We start from the raw sequence: 19,614 nt of genomic DNA on the forward strand, positions 1-19,614 counted from the left end.
ACAATTCCAGTGGGTCAGAAGTTTACATACACTAGGGTTGACTGTGTCTTTAAACAGCTTGGAAAATTCCAGAAAATTATGTCATGGCTTTAGAAGCTTCTGATAGGCTAACTGACATCATTTGAGTCAATTGGAGGTGTACCTGTGGATGTATTTCAAGGTCTAACCTTCAAACTCAGTGCCTCTTTGCTTGACATCATGGGAAAATCAAAAGAAATAAGCCAAGGCCTCAAACAAGTCTGTTTCATCCTTGGGAGCAATTTCCAAAAGCTTGAAGGTACCACGTTCATCTGTACAAACAATAGTACTCAAGTACAAACACCATGGGACAACGCAGCGGGACGGGTTCTGTCTCCAAGAGATGAACGTACTTTGGTGCGAAAAGTGCAAATCAATCCCAGAACAACAACAAAGGACCTTGTGAAGATGCTGGAGAAAAGAGGTACAAAAGTATCTATAGCCACAGTAAAACGAGTCCTATATTGACATAACCTGAAAGGCTGCTCAGCAAGGAAGAAGCCACATCTCCAAAACTGCCATAAAAAAGCCAGACTACTGTTTGCAACTGCACATGGGGACAAAGATCGTACTTTATGGAGAAATGTCCTCTGGTCTAATGAAACAGAAATAGAACTGTTTGGCCATAATGACCATTGTTATGTTTGGAGGAAAAAGGGGGAAGCTTGCAAGCCGAAGAACACCATCCCAGCCGTGAAGTACTGGGGTGTTAGCATCATGTTGTGTGGGTGCTTTGCTGCAGGAGGGACTGGTGCACTTCACAAAATAGATGGCATCATGAGGGAGGAAAATTATGTGGATATATTGAAGCAACATCTCAAGACATCAGTCAGGAAGTTAAAGCTTGGTCGTAAATGGGTCTTCCAAATGGACAATGACCCCAAGCATTCTTCCAAAGTTGTGGCAAAATGGCTTAAGGACAACAAAGTCAAGATATTGGAGAGGATCGCCACAAAGCCCTGACCTCAACCCCCGCCCACCCGAAAAGTTGGACCCAAGTTAAACAATTGAAAGGCAATGCTACTGAATACTAATTGACTGTATGCAAACTTCTGACCCACTGGGAATGTGATGAAAGAAATAAGCTGAAATAAATCACTCTCTACTATTATTCTGACATTTCACATTCTTAAAATAAAAGTGGTGATCCTAACTGACCTAAGACAGGGAACTTTTACTAGGATTAAATGTCAGGAATTGTGAAAACTGAGTTTAAATGTATTTGACTAAGGTGTATGTAAACTTCCGACTTCAACTGTACATAGTGCATTTACATTCTCTCTTGACATCAGAGTAACAGTCTTTCCCACCAAACTCAACATGTATTCTCTTCCCAGACTTAAGACACTGAATCAAAAGAGATGAAATAGACTATCACAGGCCATCTGCTAGCCCCTACAGACTGAGCCAGCTACAGTGAAAGAAACTAATCCCAGAGTACAGATCAGTTGCACTCACTTCCCGGCATTGCAGCACCAAGTTAAACAAACCAGGCAACCAACGACAATAGTTCATAAAGCATAGACATCCCCTGGTAAAGGCTCCTGCCATTTACCGTGTGATTGTTGTTAGTGTGTTTCATGTGTGAGTTTGTATGTGTGTCTGCATGTGTGTGTGTGCAAGAGCGAGAGAGAGAAAGAGGGAGTGAGGGACAGACAGGTTTGTAGTGTGTTTGCATATGTGTGCAAGAGCGAGAGCGAGAAAGAGGGAGTGAGGGACAGACAGGTTTGTACGTGTGTTTGCATGTGTGTGCAAGAGCGAGAGAGAGAAAGAGGGATTGAGGGACAGACAGGTTTGTACGTGTGTGCGACAGACAGACAGACAGACGAATACTGTGGACGCCTGAAACAAACCATGCGCTCGCTACGGTAACAGGCTTTAATTTTGGTAATGGGCACTATGTGCCAAAGGCTCATTACATGGCCTTTGAAAAGTGTCCCTGGCCATGTTGAGGCTCAGAAAACAATTAGCACAGAAGCAGAAGGTAAATGAAGTGTAAAAGAAATCAGGGCTTGATGACCGAGTGAGTCTAGTATCAGGTCTTATCTGAGGCTCTCTGAGGAAAGGATGGAAGCAGAGGGAGGGAGGGGTAATGAGGAGAGGAGAAGGAAAGGAAAAAAAGTTCAATATGCCACATGCTATCTGGGTGTGTAAGCAAGCCAAGCCAAGCCAGCCCTGCCTGGTGTCTGTGGGGGGGGGGGGGGCTAGGGTATGAACTCCACAGAGGGGATTGAGTTTGCAGACGGAGATTGCAGCAGACAGAGGGGTCACATGTGATCAGGTGAGACTGCTCTCCTCCCCTAGGGTACAGAGGTGGCAGTAAATTGTGCAGTGGAGGAAAAGGAGAGGACACAGTCTCGGCTGGCTGTTCTCAAGCTCTCTCTCTGCCTCTCTCTCTGCCTCTCTCTCTGCCTCTCTCTCTGACAAGCCCAAGGATCATCTCTGCTTCGTTGATTGATTAAAAGCGCAATCTGAGCAAACCTGGCCAGGAGTGCAATTACCGGTCCACCGGTTTGGGTGTCACTTCTGAGATGTGCTTGTCTGGGCGTGTATGTTTGAAATGATACCAGTGCCACCACGTACCTAGTACACTCAGCAAGATGTTGAAGATTATCACAGCAAACGCCTTACATAAACTCCCTCTAGCTGTTTATCTCACCACAATATGCTTATTTGACTGGGACTGAAACTGCCTCATTCAATAATAGTTTTACAATACACATCCTCAAATAGCATTTTTAAAGATCTGAGCCGGTTATCTTTGTTGGCCCCAATTGGCCCTTGAGGATGCCATGGATTAAATGTAAAACAATACCATTTCCTACACCATGTAAGGAACTCATAAGCAATCACAGCACTCAGACATAACCCCAACTAATACGAGGATCTTCCAAGGCAGCCTAAATAATTTCAATAACACTTCATAGCTTGCCTGGACCCATCATTTGCAAGTCAGTGTTCCCAGACAACCAGGTTATGGAAAGACATCGGGTCTGCTCTGCTACCATAAGAATCATACCTATTTCTATAATAATAATATGACATGTACCGTAAATGCCATTTTGAGATGCTTTTATACAAAGAGACTTACAGTCATGCGTACATACATTTTTTTTTTTATATACACTGCTCAAGAAAATAAAGGGAACACTAAAATAACACATCCTAGATCTGAATGAATGAAATATTCTTATGAAATACTTTTTTCTTTACATAGTTGAATGCGCTGACAACAAAATCACACAAAAATTATCAATGGAAATCAAGTTTATCAACCCATGGAGGTCTGGATTTGGAGTCACACTCAAAATTAAAGTGGAAAACAACACTACAGGCTGATCCAACTTTGATGTAATGTCCTTAAAACAAGTCAAAATGAGGCTCAGTAGTGTGTGTGGCCTCCACGTGCCTGTATGACCTCCCTACATAGCCTGGGCATGCTCCTGATGAGGTGGCGGATGGTCTCCTGAGGGATCTCCTCCCAGACCTGGACTAAAGTATCCACCAACTCCTGGACAGTCTGTGGTGCAACGTGGCGTTGGTGGATGGAGCAAGACATGATGTCCCAGATGTGCTCAATTGGATTCAGGTCTGGGGAACGGGCGGGCCAGTCCATAGCATCAATGCCTTCCTCTTGCAGGAACTGCTGACACACTCCAGCCACATGAGGTCTAGCATTGTCTTGCATTAGGAGGAACCCAGGGCCAACCGCACCAGCATATGGTCTCACATGGGGTCTGAGTATCTCATCTCGGTACCTAATGGCAGTCAGGCTACCTCTGGCGAGCACATGGAGGGCTGTGCGGCCCCCCAAAGAAATGCCACCCCACACCATGACTGACCCACCGCCAAACCGGTCATGCTGGAGGATGTTGCAGGCAGCAGAACGTTCTCCACGGCGTCTCCAGACTGTCACGTCTGTCACATGTGCTCAGTGTGAACCTGCTTTCATCTGTGAAGAGCACAGGGCGCCAGTGGTGAATTTGCCAATCTTGGTGTTCTCTGGCAAATGCCAAACGTCCTGCACGGTGTTGGGCTGTAAGCACAACCCCCACCTGTGGACGTCGGGCCCTCATACCACCCTCATGGAGTCTGTTTCTGACCATTTGAGCAGACACATGCACATTTGCGGCCTGCTGGAGGTCATTTTGCAGGGCTCTGGCAGTGCAGGGCAGGGCTCTGCTCCTCCTTGCACAAAGGCGGAGGTAGCGGTCCTGCTGCTGGGTTGTTGCCCTCCTAAGGCCTCCTCCACGTCTCCTGATGTACTGGCCTGTCTCCTGGTAGCGCCTCCATGCTCTGGAAGCATAGGAACTTTATTTTTTTGAGCAGTATATATTTTTTACCTTTATTTTCCTAGGCAAATCAGTTAAGAACAAATTCTTATTTTCAATGACGGCCTAGGAACAGTGGGTTAACTGCCTGTTCAGGGGCAGATCAACAGATTTGTACCTTGTCAGCTCGGGGATATGAACTTGCAAGCTTTCGGTTACTAGTCCAACGCTCTAACCACTAGGCTACCCTGCCGCCCCCTGCCGCACCAGGCTACCCTGCCGTCCCGGGGCCACCCATACGGGGTGGCCCCGGGAATCTAACCCACGTCCCTGGCCGTGCAAGCGCCATTCTCTACAGACTATGGTTTCAGATTTTCACGAAAATCTAGCAAGTTTCAGTACCGGGAATAATTCATAATTATCCAGAGAGTCCCAAGAAAGAGCAACAAAAAAAAAAGCCCATTTAAAGCTATTCAAAACCAAGATATGGTCACTATTCCAGGGTTCTCCCCAAATAAGAGAAGTGCTGCGCCACAATGTAAAGATTTTAGAGCAAATTAAACTGATATTTAGTCATGATAAAGTAACTATCTTTGATTGCCAAGGACAATGTTGTGAATTGGGAAACAGGCCATTCACGAATTCAGAGTGTTATCATGTTCCTAAATTAATTCAGCGCATTCCAGCAGTAGCGATCTCGACATAACCGACTAAACTCAAATTCACAGTTTACTATGGAGTTGAGCGGCGACTAGAGTGGGCAGACAGGAGCGCCGACGTCACATAAAATGAGTATAGCACACAAACTTTGTAACAGCAGTCAAACAACAAAGTCAAATGTCCAAAGTTGCTAAGCCTGCTAGAAAACCTCCAACTAAATCGAGTTGATTATACAGATAGCAGATCAGCTCATGGTTAATGGGAAATGAACAGTGGGAATAGTTTAAATATCTAAACTCGGTTTAAAAAAATATCCATATCTACTCTCATACTGTTTGTTGTTCACATTCTCTACCGAAGCTTTCAAATGGGCAGCAATACCAAACAGTGCAGAGAAGAGAAACATTTTATAGCGGTATTTTGACATGCATAAGCAAGAGACGTGCTTTGATAATGGAGCCTATGGATTACAGAATGAAGGTAGGAATGTTTATGAAAGACAGGAGTCAGGATGTTGGGTTTCAGTGGGACAGGAGAAGATCGAATTTTCCCTCATGCCTGTCTGAATTGCTCACAGACGTCATGTATGCGACAGGGATGCCTGTGTAGTGAATTGGGCATAGGCCTATTCAATTTGGGAGTTTCTGAAGAGTCACAATGACAGCTCAAAGAGGCACATGTTTTGTAGGCTATCTGTAGGGACTTCCTGTAGGGTTTATTAACTGCATTCGGGACGGTTGTACAGTCCAGCAATATCAATTATGTGTGTGCTTTTAATTTATGGCGACTTTGTGTGAAGTAAATACGGCAGGCTAAAAGCTTCCACGCGACAACCTATTTGGATAATGTGCCATTAAATGTTTTGCTAATCTGCTGCTGCGCATGTTGAGTATTTTGTGGAATTGCATTAGTGTGACATTGGGGCATTTTTTAAAAATGTATTTCCTGGGTCTTGTCATTTAATTTTTTCGAGAAATGTAAACAAAGCATGTTCCCGGGAAACTCTCGGGATCCCGATTACCCGTGTTAATCTACTACCGACTGAGCCATACAGGAACACAAGCTCTTGATTTTAAAAAACCCACTCTAATAGAAATACAGCTAGGTTTTAATCATTTACATGCACACACACAAAAGACATGCTACACATTTAACTGATATGAGTGCCTGGGTGCCGTCCGTGGATATTAAAATAAGACATGTGTATTTAATTGCACCAGAGATGGCAATTATAATGAGATTTAAAAAGCCATTTCCAATGGCAGGCAGGAGTAGTTTAGTGATGGTTTTAAGTGCAGAGGCAGGAAGAAGGTCACGTCACTGTTGCCATTAGTCCCTGAATAAAGATGCTAATGAAGGGTTTGACTTACTGCACTCCACTGTGGCTACTGCCTTCATAAAAGGTTCCATTAGATTCCCTCAGTCCAGCGTTGAACCAAGGCTTTTTAAGCCAGCTCGATCCAAGCGACTAAAGTGTGCTAAAAAGCTAAATAATATCAGATCTTTTCAGGTAAACAACACTATAATGTTGAAATTTAACTGGCTCTAGGGGAAGATGCTTTGCTATTCACGTCACAGAGGCTCTGGTTGGCGATTTTACATTATTCTACTATACTTTTCTTTACTGTACTGTTGGATTCTAGCTTGAAATATACATATTCATGTTACCATACCAGAACTTATTGATGACTTGTATAAGGAATGTATGTGTTGGAGTCAATGGAGGGTGGATGAGAACTAGGTGTATAGAAAGTTACTGAGTGAGACAAGGGGGAGTGCAGAAAGTTTACATTCTGTTAAACATGTTATTGTCACTGTAAATATCATGGCTCCTAAAGAGGGAGGCAAAGGGCAACAGTCTGGTTTGAGTCACTGACCAGTTAGGACAGGTGAGGAATTCATCCTCAGGTCATATGAAGTGAGAAGGAACAGTACTATGACACACACATAGACTTCCACGCCCACGAAGGTTCTAGCGTCAGGCAGGGCCATGACCAGTGAGAGGATTAGCAACAGAGATGCCTTGGCTGTCTAGTTGTGCAAGGAGTTGAATCCGCCTGGTAAGAGGGTATATGTAATCATGTCTTTGCAGATGTATAACCCAGTGAGTGAATGGTTTGAGCATTTTCTAATCTGTGAGTTTTTAATCTGTGAGTTCAGAACCTAACAGTGCTGTACTAAACTCTTTGCTGTGCTGTTCTCTACTGTACTGTGATGTCCAAACTTGTGATAGATATCGGTAAAGATTTGGTCCGGTCCAACCAAATTTGCTCCTGTTTTTGGGGCAGAGCTCATTAGAATATTTTTTTATTTAACTAGGCAAGTCAATGAAGAACACGGTCTAGGAACAGTCCAACAGTGCCTTGTTCAGGGGGATTTTTACCTTGTCAGCTCTGGGATTCGATCTAGCAACCTTTCGGTTACTGGCCCAACGCTCTAACCACTAGGCTACCTGCCACCCAATAATACCCAAAGATACAAAAGGATGAAATCTTATAGTAGACTGGATGGATTCATGGAAATAAATATAGAACAGCAACAGCAACCCTGATATTCTGCTTAACAACTGCACACGGAATACCTTCAGTTATCTATCCTACTCAGGATTCCTCAACTTATTCCACCCTCGAGAACAGTGGATGTTGACATGGCTGAACCAGACCCACATTTTTACTTTACTTTGTCTCTAAGAACAAGTAACCAGTTTAATAGATGTGGAGGCTATTGAAACCACAAAGTCATTGATAGTTCATTGTCGTCTTGTTGTATGAAATTGATCTAACACACCAATCTCTCACTAGCCTGGGAAAAATAACATGTGGAAAGACAGAGTCAGTTGCAATGTGAAACTCTTCCAATAAATGTACAGTGTTTAGTGTTCCAGGATAACCCCAACCTCTTGGGGCCCTCTCCTCCCTCAGCAGGAAACCCCATTGACTTATTGGCTCTCAGTCTCAAGAGCAAAACATTCATCCGAGCTCACTCAGGGTTAAAACCTTTGCAGTTCAGATGCATTTTCTTTGCTAATGGTTAACATATTTTCAATGATCTACTAGCCAAGTAGTTAAAGCCATTAGATTTCTCAATCATCAAAATACCCTTTATTGTCCTTTTGGTCAAATTGTAGACGCTACAATTATTATGCTTAAACATGTGAGATTGAGTACGCCATGACTTATTTGCTTAAATTAATTGCTCTTTGGGGAGCATAGGTCATTCATAAACATTATTATGTACTACATGCTGCAAAGTAATGTTTGTTTACACTTGTCGAGAAGCATGCACAAGTCCCAACACACACAGCAACGGATTAGACAACAGCAAGTTTTCTCCAATGTCTCAGGAAGTGATAAGTTGACCCTTGCCTATAGCCTGCACATTCCACTGGAACAGGCAGAAGTGAACAGTGAAATGACCATGTGATGGCCACATGATCTCTCTGGTGTGTTAGTTAGCAGAACAGAACACTTGTGGATGGTATGATCGCAATAGACTGTACATTCAGTCCATAATGAATAAGAAATACTCCTGGTAAAATAGGACTTCCTAGACTGATCCCTTCCTCGTATATGCAAGCGTGTTTGTGGTTATTGCATTTATTATAAAGTATTTCATTTCATTGATTAAGTAATTCCATACACAGTAGTGATGGTTTTCATAAAATGGAAGAAAAATGGGCATGTTTAATGGAAACATGATAAATAATTTATTTTTGATTCAATACCAGGTGCAGCATAAAGCCAACAATACAGCAATAGACATCCATTGCCTGGGTTTGACTCAAGAAAGCAACAGATGATATGCCATTTGTTTGCTTTGCAAAACAATAAGGTCTATGTGAATATTATATCCCATTTCATTATATTCCATTCTATTAGACTGTATTATTTCCAAAACACATCAACAACAAACTGCATACACTAACTCAAAACAAAACCAACACCCACAGGATAAACTTTGCCCCAATAACTTCAAGGCATCCCTCTTGTCCACAGTGAAAAAACATCAGAAAATCTCTGCCACAACAAAGTATCAATGAACCATTATTCAACGTTAACTTAGCAGTATTGTTTAACTGTCTTGCAAGTATGATGGGGTAGTTGCTGTGATAAAGCTATTTTTTTTCAACAACTGTTTTAATGGGAAACATAAAGATCTATTCCTCATACAAGCATACCAAAACTAGCCCTTTGTATTGGTAAAGCACCTGAATTATAAATACATGACAATAATGTAATTTATACGGTCAATAATGACACTTATTTCGTTATCGAATAAATGCAACATGTGATAACAGTGACACAGCAACAAAAAATGCGAATTAACATTTCTGATACAGCAGTATTTGATGGAGCAGAATAATAAAGTAGCCTTATACCTCGATATCTGGAAGATCCTTGCTCAGCATTCTAGACATTGCCTTTCGAAGAAATGTGAGTTGTCAAAATAAAAAAGGACGTGCGAAACGCAAACTGTTGTATGCTATCAGTGACCTGTTTGATTTCTTGATGCAATATTTACAAACGCCACAATAGTTTGGAGCAGACCAACCGAGCGCAGATAAAGTTATCAAGGAATCTCCTACCTGATTAGTATCTGTCTTAATTCTATATTTTCAAAATGATTTGTTACCAAGTCATTGGCGCTTCTTTTGGCGATTTATAGCCTAAGCTTGATATGGATAACGTTAGTTTCGAAATTATACTGACTGGTTGTTGTTATTCTTGCTTCGTTTAGAACCATACGGAATTGAGGAATCAAAAAAAGTTCAGAAGCGAAACTTGGAACACGGAGTTTCTACTGGTTTCTAAACCCAGAGGCGAGACTTATTGGAACTCTTGCGAAACAGACCAAATTGACTAGGCCGTTTTTTGAGAAGTCAATGATTGGTTATTAGTTTTATAGAAATCTAAAGACACAACTTAGATTCGAGCCAATGTATTAAGTAGTTGAACATGTTAGTACTCGAACCCCATGAAAGTGAAAAACTGATACGTTTTAATTTCATTAAAAAAACATTGTATATCTGCCATTGATTTGTTGTCGCGAGACGACGACGTGAGTTTAACTATGTTGTGTTCATGACAACCGGGAACTTGGAAATCATGACTTCAGTGATCTTCAGGTCAGAAAGTCGACCTTTAGAATGAGGCCCGAGTTCGAATTCCGAGTTGGTAGAACTTTCAAAACGGTTCCCAGATGTCTTGAATGTACTGAAGTCGGAGTTTTCCGAGTTCCAAGGTGTTTTGAACGTGGCATAAGCCAACGTCACCATGACTTCACATTGAGTGTGATCGGGGATTTATATTGGAGAAGCAATTTTTGCCTACTTTCGAAGTTCCACCTCGTGCAGCGTGCGGAAGTTGTAGTACGGAATACATATTAGGAACTCTCTCATTCCTCTTCTCAAACGTCCCTTCCCCTTGTCATGTCTCAATCCTGCACAAATCAAGTGTCACTCTTCCTCCTCAAGCCTCCCTTAATCAAATATCAACACACAAGAGACTAGTCAAAGTCAACCCCTCCTCTTCAAACCTCACCCTTGCATTGGTCACTTATCACCACTGTTCTAGTCAGGCCACAGTTCTGCTCACCCCTCACCCTTGCACTCTTTTATTCACAATTGGCCGAAATACAAGCTAAAAGCAGATTATTTAATTTTTCTAATGACCCCAAAAAACTGAGGCAGTGGGAGAACCTATTCATGTAAATACATTAACTAGCTACCTACACTTAGTACACCACTGTGTATAAGATGCTTGCTAGATAACTTTACTCTATAGCTAAGTGAATCAAATATCATTATCTAGATATAACTTCCTATTAGCTAGCTTACTTGATGTACAGTGGGGAGAACAAGTATTTGATACACTGCCGATTTTGCAGGTTCTCCTACTTACAAAGCATGTAGAGGTCTGTAATTTTTATCATAGGTACACTTCAACTGTGAGAGACGAAATCTAAAACAAAAATCCAGAAAATCACATTGTATGATTTTTAAGTAATTAATTAGCATTTTTATTTTATTATTTTCTTGCTACTTACAACCTCATGCTTATCGCATTAGCCTACACTAGCTAATTATTCTTCCAGTTCGAGATGAGTAATCGCTGTTCTGATGTCCAGAATTTATTTTCAGTCATAATGGAAGTTAGCAGCAACATTATTTACAAAATAAGTAAAAACATAAGTTACAAACAACGCAAAAAAGTAACAAAATACCACAGTTGGTTAATAGCACGTAAAACGTCAGCCATCCCCTCCGGCGCCAAAAGACATGCCCCCTCTCCATGGGTGTTTAAGATGGGTGCTAGTCGTTTAAACAGACAGCTCGGTGCTTTCAACATGTCAATACCTCTCACAAATACAAGTACTGATGAATTCAATCTCTCCTCCACTTTGAGCCAGGACAGATTGACATGCATATTATTATTGCTTGCTTTCTGTGTACATTCAAGGACCAGCCATGCTGCCTCGTTCTGAGCCAATTGCAATTTTCCTGAGTCCGTCTTTGTGGCACCTGACCACACGACTGCACAGTAGTCCAGGTGTGACAAAACTAAAACTCGTAGGACCAGGCTTGTTGATAGTGCTGTTATGAAGGTAGAGCAGTGCTTTATTATGGACATAATCTTAGCTACTATTGAATCAATATGTTTTGACCATGACAGTTTACAATCCAGGGTTACTCCAAGGAGTTTAGTCACACCAGCGTGCTCAATTTCCACATTATTAGTGTTATTTAAATGATTTGTCCCAAATACAATGTTTTTAGTTTTTGAAATATTTAGGACTAACTTATTCCTTGCCACCCATTCTGAAACTAACTGCACCTCTTAAGTGTTGCAGTCATTTCAGTCGCAGTAATAGCTGACGTGTATAGTGTTGAGTCATCCACATACATAGACACACTGGCTATACTCAAAGGCATGTTAGCATCACAACTCAGAATATGTCCCAGATGCAGACACAGGAGGCGGATAATATGATTCTCAGAATATTTATTATACAAAGGAGCGGTCAAAGGGCAGGTCAAGGGCAGGCAAAGGTTCGTAATCCAAGGCAAAGTCAATCAGAGACAAAGTGGCATGCGGACTCAGGGTCAAAAACCGGGCAGAAAGGTCAAAACCGGGAAGACTAGAAAACAAAACTTGAGAACGGGAGAAATGGGGAAAATGCTGGTAAGACCTGACATAACAAGATGAACTGGCAACAGAAAATCAGAAAGGGCAGATGTAAATATCACAGAGGATAATGGGGGGAAATAGGAGACACCTGGTGGAAACCTGAAACAGATCAGGGTGTGACCTGGTCAGTTATTGAAGATTGAAAACGTAAGGGGCCTAGACATCTGCTCTGGAGAATTCCTGATTTTACCTGGATTATTTTGGCAAGACTTCCATTAAAGAATGCCCTCTGTGTTCTGTTAGTCAGGTAACTCTTTATCCACAATATAGCAGGGGGTGTAAAGCCATAACATACAGTGCCTTGCGAAAGTATTCGGCCCCCTTGAATTTTGCGACCTTTTGCCTCATTTCAGGCTTCAAACATAAAGATATAAAACTGTATTTTGTTGTGAAGAATCAACAACAAGTGGGACACAATCATGAAGTGGAACGACATTTATTGGATATTTCAAACTTTTTTAACAAATCAAAACTGAAAAATTGGGCGTGCAAAATTATTCAGCCCCCTTAAGTTAATACTTTGTAGCGCCACCTTTTGCTGCGATTACAGCTGTAAGTCGCTTGGGGTATGTCTCTATCAGTTTTGCACATCGAGAGACTGAAATTTTTTCCCATTCCTCCTTGCAAAACAGCTCGAGCTCAGTGAGGTTGGATGGAGAGCATTTGTGAACAGCAGTTTTCAGTTCTTTCCACAGATTCTCGATTGGATTCAGGTCTGGACTTTGACTTGGCCATTCTAACACCTGGATATGTTTATTTTTGAACCATTCCATTGTAGATTTTGCTTTATGTTTTGGATCATTGTCTTGTTGGAAGACAAATCTCCGTCCCAGTCTCAGGTCTTTTGCAGACTCCATCAGGTTTTCTTCCAGAATGGTCCTGTATTTGGCTCCATCCATCTTCCCATCAATTTTAACCATCTTCCCTGTCCCTGCTGAAGAAAAGCAGGCCCAAACCATGATGCTGCCACCACCATGTTTGACAGTGGGGATGGTGTGTTCAGCTGTGTTGCTTTTGCGCCAAACATAACGTTTTGCATTGTTGCCAAAAAGTTCAATTTTGGTTTCATCTGACCAGAGCACCTTCTTCCACATGTTTGGTGTGTCTCCCAGGTGGCTTGTGGCAAACTTTAAACAACACTTTTTATGGATATCTTTAAGAAATGGCTTTCTTCTTGCCACTCTTCCATAAAGGCCAGATTTGTGCAATATACGACTGATTGTTGTCTTATGGACAGAGTCTCCCACCTCAGCTGTAGATCTCTGCAGTTCATCCAGAGTGATCATGGGCCTCTTGGCTGCATCTCTGATCAGTCTTCTCCTTGTATGAGCTGAAAGTTTAGAGAGAAGGCCAGGTCTGATACTCCTTCCATTTCAATATTATCGCTTGCAAAGTGCTCCTTGGGATGTTTAAAGCTTGGGAAATCTTTTTGTATCCAAATCCGGCTTTAAACTTCTTCACAACAGTATCTCGGACCTGCCTGGTGTGTTCCTTGTTCTTCATGATGCTCTCTGCGCTTTTAACGGACCTCTGAGACTATCACAGTGCAGGTGCATTTATACGGAGACTTGATTACACACAGGTGGATTGTATTTATCATCATTAGTCATTTAGGTCAACATTGGATCATTCAGAGATCCTCACTGAACTTCTGGAGAGAGTTTGCTGCACTGAAAGTAAAGGGGCTGAATAATTTTGCACGCCCAATTTTTCAGTTTTTGATTTGTTAAAAAAGTTTGAAATATCCAATAAATGTCGTTCCACTTCATGATTGTGTCCCACTTGTTGTTGATTCTTCACAACAAAATACAGTTTTATATCTTTATGTTTGAAGCCTGAAATGTGGCAAAAGGTCGCAAAGTTCAAGGGGGCCGAATACTTTCGCAAGGCACTGTATATGTTTTTCCAGCAGCAGACTATGATCAATAATATCAAAAACAGCACTGAAGTCTAACAAAACAGCTCCCACAATATTTTTTGTCATCAATTTCTCTCAGCCAATCATCAGTCATTTGTGTAAGTGCTGTGCTTGTTGAATGTCCTTCCCTATAAGCGTGCCGAAAGTCTGTTGTCAATTTGTTTACTGTAAAATAGCATTGTATCTAGTGAAACACCATTTTTTCTAAAACTTTACTAAGGGTTGGTAACAGGCTGGTTGGTCGGCTATTTGAGCCAGTAAAGGGGGCTTTACTATTCTTAGGTAGCGGAATGACTTTTGCTTCCATCCTTTTGTGGGAGGACATTATGAAAATATTCTCCAGTTTCAGTCCCTAGTAAGGAAAACTAATAGAACAGAGAGATAATAGCAACATAATATTTAGTGCTGTCTATTGTTTTTATAATGAAGCCTGCTTCTATGTGATGTTCTCTGTTCTCAGATATGGAGAGCTGTGAAAGCCTGTCTGCAGATGAAGTGGTCCCAATGAATATCTCTTCAGGCTGAGGGTATATCCTGTATACCATGGGTTATATGTGTCCCTATGTTAGCAAATGTTGTATACAGTTAAAAGTCACAGACAAAGGGTAACCCCATTGCAACTGGGCAGGCCAACCCTGCTCCTGGTGGTCTGTTGGGTGTGCAGGCTTCTGTTCCAGCCCAGCACTCACACACCCGATTCAACGTATCAAATAGAACACTTATTAATCAAGTGTGCCATAGCTGGGCTGGAATGGAAGTCTGCTCACCCAGTAGATCAGGGATCAGTGTATCAAAGTTGGCAAACGCTGGTATGGATTTCTATTTACCCTGAAATGATGCTTTAGTAATAATAGCCTAGTTGTTACTACTCGATTATCTGTTGTCGTATTGGTTGTAATGTTGCAATGTTTTATATCAAGGGTGGCCAACCATCCTCCAGGAGAGCTACTAGGTGTGCAGGCTTTTGTTCCAGCAACATTCTAACACACAACACATTCTAAAACTTAGCTGCCCACAAGGACCTTGGTAAGCAGACTCAGGAGTGTTTCAGGGCTTTATCAAAAGCCTGCACACCCAGTAGCTCTCCAGATGGAGGGTTGACTACGTGTGCTTTATAAATATAATTCCTTTGTTATTACAATTCATTCTTAACAGTCATCTTTTTTTCCCATCGTATTATTAATGACAGTACTGTATGTCAATAGGTTTCATTGGTTTAAACTCATTTTCATTGTTTCAGTTACCACAGGACCATAGCCTCAGTCAAAAAACCTGGGGTACTTCTAGGACCACATGATTACCATAAATAAATCTGGTATGGTTAGCCTCAAAAATATTTTCTCCCTGTATCATTTTAAATTGACAACATATACTCAAGTATGTGTAAACAACGTGTGAGTTTAGCTATTCTCTGCTTCAGATGTACCATGATAAGGGGTGCATTGCACATGCCCATAAGGCCAGTAATGCCAACATTCTGTAAGCCTATGGCTGCGTTGGCGATGCATGCCATGTGACAAGCTGCAAAATGGGTACACATGGCTGATGTTCTGATAAAACAGATTGGAGAGCTTATAACTGGACAAAAAGGCAATGCTCAATTTAGAAACACAGACAAATTAGGGACAGATCCACTTCCCCTCTTCATTGCAGGATTGTGATCTGTGATTCAACAATTAAAACAAGTTTAAACACTTCACTTCAAAGAATCAACACTTTTTTTCCCCATAACATTTCAAAATGTACAAATAAGATAACTTGTTTGTAAAGGTTGGACATCTTAGTTCAAAGAACAATACAGTAGCCACTTGAGTAGTAACAAGTAGTCTATTAATACTAAAGCATCATTCCAGGTGAACATTAAAAAAAGTCCACTCCTGCATTGGTCAACCTTGCTCCACTTATCCCTGATCTACTGGGTGAGCAGACTTCTCTTCCAGCCCAGTAATAGCTCACTTGATTGTCAACTCATTAGGTTTGATATGTTGAATCAGGTGAGTTAGTGCAGGGCTTGAACAGAAGCCTACAGACCTCCAGCAGGGTTGGCCTGCTCCAATTGTGATAGGGCTATACATTGTGTGTGACTTTTAACTGTATACAACATTTGCTAACATAGGTACACATATAATCCGTAGCCTAGTGGTTAGAGTGCTGGGCCAGTAACCGAAAGGTTGCTAGCACAAATCCCTGAGCTAACAAGGTAAAGAATAAGTTGTTCTGCCCTCGAACAAGGTAGTTCCTAGGGTGTCATTGTAAATAAGAATTTGTTCTTAACTGACTTGCCTACAGTGCCTTGCGAAAGTATTCGGCCCCCTTGAACTTTGCGACCTTTTGCCACATTTCAGGCTTCAAACATAAAGATATAAGACTGTATTTTTTTGTGAAGAATCAACAACAAGTGGGACACAATCATGAAGTGGAACGACATTTATTGGATATTTCAAACTTTTTTAACAAATCAAAAACTGAAAAATTGGGCGTGCAAAATTATTCAGCCCCTTTACTTTCAGTGCAGCAAACTCTCTCCAGAAGTTCAGTGAGGATCTCTGAATGATCCAATGTTGACCTAAATGACTAATGATGATAAATACAATCCACCTGTGTGTAATCAAGTCTCTGTATAAATGCACCTGCACTGTGATAGTCTCAGAGGTCCGTCAAAAGCGCATAGAGCATCATGAAGAACAAGGAACACACCAGGCAGGTCCGAGATACTGTTGTGAAGAAGTTTAAAGCCGGATTTGGATACAAAAAGATTTCCCAAGCTTTAAACATCCCAAGGAGCACTGTGCAAGCGATAATATTGAAATGGAAGGAGTATCAGACCACTGCAAATCTACCAAGACCTGGCCGTCCCTGTAAACTTTCAGCTCATACAAGGAGAAGACTGATCAGAGATGCAGCCAAGAGGCCCATGATCACTCTGGATGAACTGCAGAGATCTACAGCTGAGGTGAGAGACTCTGTCCATAGGACAACAATCAGTCGTATATTGCACAAATCTGGCCTTTATGGAAGAGTGGCAAGAAGAAAACCATTTCTTAAAGATATCCATAAAAAGTGTCATTTAAAGTTTGCCACAAGCCACCTGGGAGACACACCAAACATGTGGAAGAAGGTGCTCTGGTCAGATGAAACCAAAATTGAACTTTTTGGCAACAATGCAAAACGTTATGTTTGGCGTAAAAGCAACACAGCTCATCACCATGATCACACCACCCCCACTGTCAAACATGGTGGTGGCAGCATCATGGTTTGGGCCTGCTTTTCTTCAGCAGGGACAGGGAAGATGGTTAAAATTGATGGGAAGATGGATGGAGCCAAATACAGGACCATTCTGGAAGAAAACCTGATGGAGTCTGCAAAAGACCTGAGACTGGGACGGAGATTTGTCTTCCAACAAGACAATGATCCAAAACATAAAGCAAAATCTACAATGGAATGGTTCAAAAATAAACATATCCAGGTGTTAGAATGGCCAAGTCAAAGTCCAGACCTGAATCCAATCGAGAATCTGTGGAAAGAACTGAAAACTACTGTTCACAAATGCTCTCCATCCAACCTCACTGAGCTCGAGCTGTTTTGCAAGGAGGAATGGGAAAAAATGTCAGTCTCTCGATGTGCAAAACTGAAAAAAAAAAAGTTTGAAATATCCAATAAATGTCGTTCCACTTCATGATTGTGTCTCACTTGTTGTTGATTCTTCACAAAAAAATACAGTTTTATATCTTTATGTTTGAAGCCTGAAATGTGGCAAAAGGTCGCAAAGTTCAAGGGGGCCAAATACTTTCGCAAGGCACTGTAGTTAAATAAATAATAATATTATCTTGGGACACTCATTGGGACCTTTTCGTCTGTGGACAGGCTTTTATAGCTCACTGTATCTGAGGACAGAAAACATCACAAAGAAACAGGCTACATTATAGAAACATTTGACAGCACAGAAAATGATTTTGCTATTATCTCTCTGTCCTAATAGTTGGGCTTATTAGAGACAACTGGATAAAATGCATCCTCCAAAACATGAGTCTGCCAAGCCGCACTGCTTCTTGACACACTGCTTGCTTAACCCGGAAGCCAGCCGCACCAATGGGTTGGAGAAAACACAGTACAACTGTCGGCCGTGTCAGCGTGCATGTGCCCGGCCTGCCACAGGAGTTGCTAGAGCACAATGGGACAAGAACATCCTGGCGAGCCAAACCCTCCCCTTACCCGGACGGCGCTGGGCCAATTGTGCGTCTCCTCATTGGTCTTCTGGTCACAGCCAGCAGTGACACAGACCGGGATCAAACCTGAATCTGTAGAGATGCCTCAAGCATTGCAGTGCCTTAGACCGCTGTGCCACTCAGGAGGCACCAACCCAATGGATTTTAAATAGGTTAGCCACCTGTCTGTCTCCTTTTTCCTCTGGTACAATATGTAAAGCATTTCAGGATGCTCATTTGTTGCAGTGCTGGACTAGAAGTGCTATATCAGGTCAATAGGCCTAACTGTCAAATTCAACGCTTTGGGATATCTCATAATATTGGTAAACAGGGTCCATTTAAATGCTTTCTGTTTGTATTTGTTTCCCCACTATGCATATAATATTTGCTACGTTGTGGTCAGAAGTAGTAGAATGGCACCCATTGGGCATCATCAGTGTAATCTTTGCAAATAATTCATATCATGATGTTATGTGCTTAATAACCAGGGCTGCAACGTTGGGGTGAGTATCACCTACTGTACTTCTACTGTATGTTGAGTTCACATTCAGCTGCATTGTGTTCCTCCAGTGGGGTGTCTGTTATAAATGTAAAATAAATGTACCTTTACTTTCAACATGCAGTTATGTTGACCATGTACTGTAGCTACAGTATATCCTCTCTGCATAACTGCATGGGAAGGAAACACACACACACTGAAGCGATAACCTGTTTTTTGCAAACTCATGTTTCTTTGACAAACACAATGCGGAACGCATGAGATGGAACATGGCAGTGTGTGTATGGTCCAGCACACCAAACACATTGCTTATTGATCTCTTCGTGACGGAAACATCCCTGAGCCCAATACTGTTTTATTTGTAAGGCAGATGTTGTAAGGCTGTTCATTTCCGTGCCTACCCATCACCCTGCTCATGTATAAAGTGAACAAATAATGGATGAGGTCTCATTGAAGCAGTTAACCACATTTAACCTACACTTATATCTGAGCTGATTGTTTGGGGGACCATTGGACTGGGCAGATAATTCAGGCTGACCATTTGCAAGCGTTTATTTTCTCTCATTACAGGAATCGATAAAAAGCTTTTTGTTTAGGACTTTTATAGCTTACGTTGCTTAGGCTTACTCACTGACTGACAGCGATGCATACTGTCGGCAGTTGAAAAATAATGCTTTTTCAATAGAGTAAGCGGCCTGACTGTTCACTCAGTTTTATTTTGACAGAAACGTGTAGTAAGTTGCTTCTGAGAGGATAGCTGCAAGACCAGAATAACATGTGTTCTTTCCTATTCAAGTTCAAAAGGAAGGTCAGGAATTGATTATGCATATTTATTAATCCCCACACACACTCCTCT

At 41.7% G+C, this 19,614-nt stretch overlaps 1 protein-coding gene across 2 annotated transcripts in view; it reads right to left on the bottom strand.

Moving 5' to 3' along the window:
- LOC139420375 (dihydropyrimidine dehydrogenase a, tandem duplicate 1) overlaps positions 1-10,001 on the bottom strand; it is a 217,468-nt gene extending 207,467 nt beyond the window's left edge. The window contains exon 1 of one of the 2 annotated variants that reach the window (XM_071170409.1): positions 9,328-10,001. In XM_071170409.1, the coding sequence (XP_071026510.1) occupies positions 9,328-9,366 (39 nt within the window). In that variant the 5' untranslated portion in view covers positions 9,367-10,001. The remainder of the gene's footprint in view (positions 1-9,327) is intronic. The other variant, XM_071170410.1, reaches the window with a different exon arrangement.
- Between the last annotated feature and the right edge of the window lie 9,613 nt (positions 10,002-19,614).

This window comes from Oncorhynchus clarkii, chromosome 11, assembly GCF_045791955.1.
Source record: "Oncorhynchus clarkii lewisi isolate Uvic-CL-2024 chromosome 11, UVic_Ocla_1.0, whole genome shotgun sequence".
Classification (NCBI taxonomy): domain Eukaryota; kingdom Metazoa; phylum Chordata; class Actinopteri; order Salmoniformes; family Salmonidae; genus Oncorhynchus; species Oncorhynchus clarkii.